Raw genomic sequence first — 10,000 nt, forward strand, 5'->3', positions numbered from 1 at the left:
TAAAGGCTCATGAACAGTTATCGAAGACATTCCTGCTACAGGGTAGATAACCTTATTACAGTTACAAGAGTTATCTCCCCTGCAATATTTCCTCACTGTTGTGTGCATTTCTGGCAATTTGGGCTGTATATATATATATATATATATATATATATGTTCTTTTATTTTCTTTCGTATATTTCAGTTATTAGAATGCGGCCATACTGAAGTAACGCGTTGGCGAATATATTTATTTATTTATTTAATTGAAATCTTCTGCATCAAAGTTAGTTTTTTTGTGCTTATCACTGTGTTGTAGGCAGTGAGTAGGCAGAAAAATTAAAGTTCTGAAAGGCAAAGTCGCTGATACCAACTTTTACCTTCGTTCTTGAGGGTCAATTAAATAAGTACCAGTCGAGTATACGGCACGATGTAATCGATTTACCTCCTTGCTAATGTTGCTGGCCGTGTCCCAAAATTTGAAGCCATTATTATGTTGTAGAGAAGCTACTTTAAATGAACGCATTTCGATTTAAGCCCCCACCCCCGCCCAAATCCAGCTGATCCCATAGGCTCCACAGAAGCTATTCCTTATTTTTACGAGTAAAAGGTACATAAAACTCTGTAATTCAATAGAGATAGCTCAAATTCCTTTGGTATCTAATTCACATTTTATTAATCCGGTGACGATAAAACGAAGCACCGAAGCACGAATTAACATCTGCGATAGCAACATAAATCGGATTCTTATGACTTCTTAATACACTCTGTCTCTTCATATAGAATCTGTCTTGTACCTTAGCAATATGAATGTGCAGTCAAGTTAGCATTTACTAATTATACTTGTAAAATCGCAAGAGCCCCTTCGGTTACCAATAACCATTGGATTGTACCTAGAAAGATCACCTCCGAGGCACAAGTATGGGCAATGTTTATTCAGCGTGACATAGTGTGACGAGGCTGGCCTTTGGAATTACAGGCACAACAGAAACAGGAAGTAAGAGTGAGAGAAAGTTGTGGTGCAAGAGTACAACAGGGTTCGTCGCCATCCCTTGCCGGAGCCTCGTAGAGCTTTTAGGTGTTTTCGATCAATAAACACGCACAATGCCCGGTCTGGGAATCGAAACCGCGATCCTATAACCGCGAGTCCGCTGCCCTAACCACTGGGCCGTTGCACCTCCACATACATCATTGCTATTATGTTAAACAGTCGTATATCCAAGTTTGCACCAGTGACTTGGCATCAGTAACGTCGCAATTCCTTTCTACAGCCGAGTGAACTGATGCAACGTGAAATAAAGTGCTTAGCTCAAGAACACAACACACAGACTGAACCGGAAATCGAACTCACTATCTCATGATTGTGATCCCGATGCTCTAACCACTGAGCCACGCGCCTTCATAATTATACTTGTACTCGAAGGATATCTACCTTCTCAGAGAACATGATCACCAGCCTGTATGGTTCCAATTTCGATGTCCTCGCCAGCCATTTATTTAAATTTTAACCAATGCTGAATAGGCCGTACATTGCAAATTTCATGAGTTAAAGACCCTCCTTTCAAAATGAGTAATGGAGCAATTAAATGGCTTTGGATATTGGAAGCAAAATATTAATTAATTAACTAATTTGATTTTCTAGGTTCTGTTATATAATCTCTACAAAGATTTTGATATAATTTCTTGTTCTTTGGATGACACAATATTTGATCAGCTGCTAATCAGAACTGCAAAGCATGATCTCCTAATTATATTAATCAACAAAAGCGTGACTTCTTAATCTTTTTAAATTTCGCACGCTCTGTAAAGATCAAGTATCAGCCATTTTCCAACTCAGTGAAATGATGACCCAGATCAAGGTCTGCATCCAAGACACTTCTCAAGTGGTATTATATGCAGTCACAGAGCAGTTTCTTGCTTCCCTGTTGTATCCCGATTTGTGTGTGTGTGTATTAATATATATATATATATATATATATATATATATATATATATATATATATATATATATATATATATATTGTGGCTGTGTAATAAAAAGCTTGCTTCCCAACCATATGGTTCCGGGTTCAGTCTCACTGCGTGGCACCTTCGGCAAGTGCCTTCTACTATAGCCTCGGGTCGATCAATGTCTATGAGTGAATTTGGTAGAGGGAAACAGAAAGAAGCCCGACGTATATATATATATATATATATATATATATATATATATATATATATATATGTATATATGTCTGTGTGTGTGTGGGGGGGGTTGTCCCCGCCACCATCGCTTGACAACTGATGTTAGTGTGTTTAGGACCCCATCACTTAGCGGTTCGGCAAAAAGAACCGATAGAATCAGTACTAGACTTACAAAGAATAAGTCCTGGGGTCGATATGCTCGACTAAAGGCGGTGCTCTAGCATGGCTGCAGTCAAATGACTGAAACAAATAAAAGAATAAAAGAAAAGAAAGAATATATATGTGTGTATATATATATATATATAATATATATATATATATATATATATATATATATATATATATATATATATATATATATATATATATATATATATATATGGGAGAATATACAAATAATAACAACAGACGAGGACAGGTGGTGTAAATAACAAAAGGATATATTAGTATGACGCTCGGGAATACGGAAAGTCTCTGACGTTTCGAGCTACGCTCTTCAACAGAAAGAATACGGAGACAAGGAGAAAAACACGGAGAAAAAAAATTGAATAGTGTTCAGTCAACGGTCAATCATAATATATATATATATATATATATGCATGTATGTATGTATGTTTGTATATATAATGCACTTGGATCATCCGAGCATAACGGTGAAAGGTGTGTAGGAATTAATAATATAAACTTGTGTTTATCATAATTTCAACTACACACTCACACACACACACACACACACACACACACACACACACACACACACACACACACATGTACATATATTGCATGGTGGTATGTTTTAGAAGTTCACTTTGCACCAGTTAGGTTCCGAGTTTCATTACGTTACATTGCATCGTGGGCAGATGTGATATATTTTTGTACCGCCTCGGGGCCATGCCATACCGCGTGAGTGAAACTGATTAGACGGGTTGTTGCACATGTAATTCAAAAAGGACAGCCTTGCTACACACACACACACACACACTGTGTGACGCTGGTTCTACCTGAGAATTGCGCTAAGATTACGCGTGTGTGTTAAAAACTCAACCAGAAGCAGGGAATGCAGTAGAATGAACAACTGGATCCTGTTCGTCGAACGACAGAGAAACTCACACACACATACACACACGCATACACACACACACATACATGTAGGCGCATATTTTTGTATGTGTGTATGTAGATACCAATTAAGTACCAGTTAGGTACTTGGGGTTGATTCAATGAACTGTTTCCATTATCTCTAAATACTTTATAAACACAACTACCGATGCTGCAGATTAGCTGCGAGGAACCTCAAGTGTTTGTACTCTGTTGTGTGTGTGTGTGTGTGTGTGTGTGTGTGTGTGTGTGCGTGCGCGCGCGCGTGTGTGCGAGTTTGTGTTTGTCTTTCAGTGCTTCATCGGTGTTAGATTGTTAATCTACGCCTAAAGCTGCGGTCCGGCAAAAAAAAAAAAAGGCTCCAAATAAATAAGTAATAGACTGAAAATAAGTGCTAATATCTATTTGATCAACTTAAGTATTTAGGGTGCTGCTCCAGCATGGCCGCTGAGCTCCAGTCTGATGCAAACATTCAGGCCAGTCCTATGTGATTTGAGTGAAGGCGCGTGGCTTAGTGGTTAGAGCATTCGGCTCACGATCGTAAGGTCGTGAGTTCGATTCCCGGTGACGCGTTGTGTCAGTGAGCAAGACACTTCATTTCACATTGCTCCTGACAAAAATGAGTAGTACCTGTATTTCAAAGAGCTGGCCTTGTCACACTCTGTATCAAGCTGAAACTCCCTGAGAACTACGTTAGGGGTACACGCGTCTGTGGATTGCTCAGTCACTTGCACGTAAATTTCACGAGCAAGCTGTCCCGTTGATTGTATCAGCTGGGACCCTCGTCGTTGTAACCGACGGAGTGCTCCTTTATGTGATTTGAGGATTTGAAGATCACTTCCGCCCTTCCCTCCTACGAATTTCAGAGGCCCCGTAAATGTTTATAGCCACTATCGTCTGCCCTGACTAAAAAATTAGGATTAAGAAACGTGAAATGAGTGTTAGGAATACATAAATCTGACAGATGTTAGCTAAGTAATGCACGATTTGATGGTTGACGAGAAGAACTTCATGGGTGTTTATATAGCTGTTTCCCCACTTTGCCTAATCTAACATCTATTTAAGGCGGTGAGCTGACAGAAGCTTTAACTGGTCGGACAAAATAGTGATATTTATGGCGGCTCTTTACATCCTGAGTTCAAATCTCGCTAAGGTCAGCTTTGCTTTCACCATTCCTTCGAGGTCGATAAAATATAATACCTGTCAAGTACTGAGGTCAATGTAATCGATTTATCCGCTCTGCTCTCAAGCCTTGAACCCTGCAAAAGACCGATGTCCCGTTCATAGAAATGTGATCTCAGTCATTTACATGCCATGGAAATCACGTAACCGGTCTTATGAGTTCTATGAGTTCTATACAAAAATGACCTATCTTATTTTTCATGTAACACTGGTATGTTGTTGTTTTTGCTTTATTCTCTCGTCATATCTGATTAAGCAGGCACAGCCCTAAAATTCAAGATGTTTCTGCTTTACTATTCCATCTTCATGATGCATTTTATTCTACACTTTCTTTTAGGACAACAGGGTGGTTATTATTTGAAGGTTATTTCGTTGCTAATTCTAGCATACGACACAACCATTCAGCAGTCTTTGCGTGGCCCGTTACTCTCGGAGCTGTGCACCTGACACATGAGTATTATCAAGTACGTGAGAGTGTGTCTCTATGAACCAGGGCAGATTGGTGCGTGTCTCTTAATAAATAACAGTACATGATCGTTATCAAGTACGTTAGTATTTATCTCTTCACAATCAACGCCAAACACTTTATTGTTATCAGAGTTCTAATACGGTATCTTAAATTTGATATGAGTGCCATAATACTTTTTACTATAATTAAAGCAAGGATCTCATAGATAGTGGGTTCTACCCGCGACCCTATGGTGGTTTTTTTTGGTACCTATGCTCATATTATAACCAATACCCTCAAGAGGATCATACAGATAAATTCGAATTCTTCAGTATTTTCTACAGGCGAAGGCATACCTGTTTTCTTTAAATCTTAAAAACAAAGAAAAAAAAACTATTTTGCTTTCCGTCGTAAATAAAATGTTTTTCTTTCCCTTCCGTATTGCCAATTATATTTTGTTTGTTAGGTCTTTTATTTTCCCTCATGACGAAACTCAGTATGTTATAAATGGGAAAATGAAAAGAAAAACAAAAGAAATTCATAAAAGAAATTCGTAATCACAAAATTAAGCAATTATAGCGTTGCAGCTTCCAAAAGGCTGATAGAAAAGAAATAACGGTGCGACCCACCGAAAGATCAGGTAGGTCTTGCAAACATACTATCAAGGTCGCCCGGGAAACCAACGTGTTAAGAACTTGGGTGGATGTTACTATCTCGTACATTATCGTGTGTGTCTCTTCAAATACCAAGACAGGCAATCATTCATCTTAGCTACATCGGTACTTATGTATTGGAATCTATTTATTCGACGAAACACTTTAAAGTGGTGTCTCTACTTAGAAGAAAAGCAAAATAACAGAAGCATCGATGACAAATCAAAAATCAACAAGACCTGGCAGAGGAAAAGACACGCCAGATTCGAGAGCGGTGGATAAAAGTTGTCGATGGCCTATGCTCCATAGGGAAGGAAAAGATTAAGTAAGACTGTGTCAGTGAATCATAGCCTTTCTCGTACTTAACAAGAATTAGAATGATCAAATTTGTCCCATAGACTTTCATTTAAGCTTTTCAGTTATTATTTCTTATCCAGCACCTACTTTAGTGTTGTACGGAAGAGTACATTTGGTTGAATCGTCACCCGTATATTACTTCTAGTGGAGGCGCAATGGCCCAGTGGTTAGGGCAGCGGACTCACGGTTATAGGATCGCGGTTTCGATTCCCAGACCGGGTGTTGTGAGTGTTTATTGAGCGAAAACACCTAAAGCTCCACGAGGCTCTGGCAGGGGATGGTGGCGAACCCTGCTGTATCCTTTCACCACAACTTTCTCTCACTCTTACTTCTGTTTCTGTTGTGCCTGTAATTCAAGGGGTCAGCCTTGTCACACTGTGTCACGCTGAATATCCCCGAGAATTACGTTAAGGGTACACGTGTCTGTGGAGTGCTCAGCCACTTGCACATCAATTTCACGAGCAGGCTATACCGTTGATCGGATCAGCTGGAACCCTTGACGTCGTAAGCGACGGAGTGCCAACAATATTTCGTTGACTACAGATTGTTTTAAAATACGTCCAACAAAGATGAGATTCAGAATAGGAATCTACAAACAACATAGTTAAGTATTGGTTCCAAATTTTGGTTCAAGCCCAGCAATTTGGTGGCGGAAGGGTAAGTGCTCAACTGGTACTTATTTTATCGACCTCGAAAAGCTGAAAGGCACACTGAAACTCGAGACAGGTGAAATGCCGTTAAATATTTTCCGCAGCTTGCTAACGATTCTACCAGCACGCAGCCTTGAAAATAGTTATTGTAAAATAGTTTAGTTTGGCACTTCGTTGTTTCTTCTGATTCTGCATTTGAGCGTGACTTTCACTGCTGTGTTACTTTTGAAAGAAATCATTTATATATTGTTCTTTCTTTTCCATGAATATTTGAAAACAGAAATCTCAGATGTCGAATAGCCTAGGGATGCATTTGTACTTCAAAAAGGAATTTTTGCAAATTACAGGCAGGTACGTACAGGTGACATTTCGGTTTAAGAATCGATTTTTATTTTTATAATTCTTATATGTTGACTTCTTCATTTACTCAGTTCAAAAACGAAAGGTTTACGCGTACTAACATATTTCAAATTTAATTTATGTTTTCATATATTATTCCTTTCGACTGATAAATTAACAAAGAAAAGCTAATTGCTCTGTAGATTAATTTCTTCTTTGTGCAGCTGTATGAAATCCACAATTTTCCATTATTTAATATTGATTTAAAGAAAAAATCTGTGCTGAGCATCTCAGTACAAAGTAAAATCCAGTACACTGGATTTATTTCAATCATTTCTGTTATAGGCACAAGACATAGAATTCGGGTGAAGAGGATTAGTCGATAAAATCGACTCCAGTACTCAACTGGTACTTATTTTATCGATTACCGAGAAGATGAAAGGCAAAGTCGACCTCGGCGAAATTTGAACTCAGAACATGAAGACGGACGAAATAAGCATTTCCCTCATCATGCCAACGATCCTGCCACCTCGCCGCCTTCACTAGATTTATTATAATGCAGTGGAATGAATATAGCTGATTAGATTTACCCCCAAGTACTCAACAAGTGTGGAGGCGCAATGGCCCAGTGGTTAGGGCAGCGGACTCGCGGTCATAAGATCGCGGTTTCAATTCCCAGACCGGGCATTGTGAGTGTTTATTGAGCGAAAACACCTAAAGCTCCACGAGGCTCTGGCAGGGGATGGTGGCGAACCCTGCTGAATTCTTTCACTACAACTTTCTCTCACTCTTACTTCCTGTTTCTGTTGTGCCTGTAATTCAAAGGGCCAGCTTTGTCACACTCTGTGTCACGCTGAATATCCCCGAGAACTACGTTAAGGGTACACGTGTCTGTGGAGTGCTCAGCCACTTGCACATTAATTTCACGAGCAGGCTGTTCCGTTGGTCGGATCAACTGGAACCCTCGATGTCGTAAGCAACAGAGTGCCAGCAAGCAATACTCAACAAGTATTCATCTCACCAATCATGAAGGCACGTCGCTTAGTGTTTAGGGTGTTTGCCTCACGATCGTAAGGTCGTGATTTCGATTTCCGGCAGGGCGATCTGTCCTTGAGCAAGACACTTTATTTCACGTTGTTCCAGCTCATTCAGCTGGAAAAAATGAGTTGTACCTGTAATTCAAAGGGCCGGCTTTGTCATATTCTATCTCACGCTGAATCTCCCTATGAATTATGTTAAGGGTACGTGCGTCTGTGGAGGAGTGCTTAGCCACTTGCACGTTAATTTAACGAAGTGGCTGTCCCGTTGATCAGACCAACTGGAACCATCGTGGTCGTAATCAACGGAGTATCAGTAGTAGTATTTTATCAATCTCAGAGGAAGGAAAGCAAAGTCGATCTAGGTGGGATTTGAACTTAGAGCGTAAAGTGCCACAACTAAAGCGATTTCTAATTTCGGCACAAGACCAGCAATTTTTGAGGTTAGTGGGTCTTCGGTTATATCAACCAAAGTACTTGACTGGTATTTAATTAACCTCAAAAGGATGAAAAGCAAAATTAACCATGGCGACATTTGAGCATAGAAGGTCAAGAAGGTAAATAACGTCTCGGGGTCCTAGGAACTCAACGAAAGTGAATCTCCCAGCCAAATATTCTTTTCTACTCTAGGCACAAGGCTCGAAAGTGCCAGTCACTCGCAAGGTTACTCATTTACAGTTAAGCGGACAGGAACAAAGTGAAACGAAGAAAAAAACATTAAAAAAAAAATTATTACTCTACTTGCTTTATTAATTAGTGGAAAAGTCTGTAGAAATGATAGACAAAATACCTTGTAGTATTTATCCCTGCTTTGTGTTGAGATCCCTCCAAGCTCGACTTGGCCTTCCGTTTCCTCGATATGATAAATAAAGTGTCAACATAGGGCGGTGAACAGGCAAGATTGTCAGAATGTTGCATGGAATGCTTTGTGGCATTTCTTTCGGCTCTTTGCCTTCTGAGTTCAAATCCCACCATGGCCTACTTCAGTGGTAATTTTAATTCACCGTCTGGTTTTATTTCACTACATGCTTCATGAATGCCTTGAGCGGAGTTAGCTCGGCCGAAAACATTTTTGTCAGACATCCGGTTTGAGGATACAACCCTCCATCTCACCAGTCACAGAAACCTAGGAAAATAAGACAAAGACACTGCCAACCCTCTTGTTTAATCAATAAAAAGAGTATTATGAAATATAGGCGTAGGAGTGGCTATGTGGTAAGTAGCTTGCTTACCAACCACATGGTTCCGGGTTCAGTCCCACTGCGTGGCACCTTGGGCAAGTGTCTTCTACTATAGCCTAGGGCCGACCAAAGCCTTGTGAGTGGATTTGGTAGACGGAAACTGAAAGAAGCCTGTCGTATATATATATATATATATATATATATATATATATATATATATATATGTGTGTGTATATATGTGTGTGTATGTTTGTCTGTATTTGTCCCCCACCCCCACATCACTTGACAACCGATGCTGGTGTGTTTACGTCTCCGTAAATTAGCGGTTCGGCAAAAGAGATCCGATAGAATAAGTACTAGCTTTACAAAGAATAAATCCTGGGGTCGATTTGCTCAACTAAATGCGGTGCTCCAGCATGGCCGCAGTCAAATGACAGAAACAAGTAAAAGAGTAAAAGAGTAATATTGTTACAGTGTTGCTTTGCGAAGAAATTAGATGTATCAGTGAGTTCTTTCGAATCAGAGCAGAGTTCTTTGAAGTTTTCTCTGTACGTTCTGTCTCTCTGATCAGTTGTAGTATCTCTTTGACTGAAAGCCATGAAAGACGACCTTGTAAAGAAAGGTTGTCTTTTAAAAGTTCTTTTCGGTTAACTGAGTATTCGTGTGATACAGTATCTTGTGAAGAAAGTTTCTCTAATTCGAGTCGCTACTTCTCGGCATTGAGAAATCACAGCCTCGGTATTACAGACACGTGATCAGAAACTTACAGGGAAGCATCGCGAGACGGATTTTTCAAACCGAGCCAACTGGCAGGAGATGGAGAATGAAATGGTTGCAATAATGTTCATAATCTCAGTTGATCACGCTTGAGAAACCAGCCAGAAAGTGTTAA

The 10,000-nt window shown here is 39.7% G+C and overlaps 1 protein-coding gene across 2 annotated transcripts in view; it reads left to right on the forward strand.

Annotated features, from left to right (window-relative positions):
- The window catches only part of LOC106883379 (uncharacterized), a 74,333-nt gene that overhangs the window by 28,094 nt on the left and 36,239 nt on the right, over window positions 1–10,000 (forward strand). For both annotated transcript variants that reach the window (XM_089355572.1, XM_089355573.1), the window contains one exon: window positions 6,832–6,902. In XM_089355572.1, coding sequence (XP_089211698.1) covers window positions 6,832–6,902 — 71 coding nt within the window. The remainder of the gene's footprint in view (window positions 1–6,831; window positions 6,903–10,000) is intronic.

This window comes from Octopus bimaculoides, chromosome 7 (assembly GCF_046866305.1).
Source record: "Octopus bimaculoides isolate indiv1 chromosome 7, ASM4686630v1, whole genome shotgun sequence".
Lineage (NCBI taxonomy): Eukaryota > Metazoa > Mollusca > Cephalopoda > Octopoda > Octopodidae > Octopus > Octopus bimaculoides.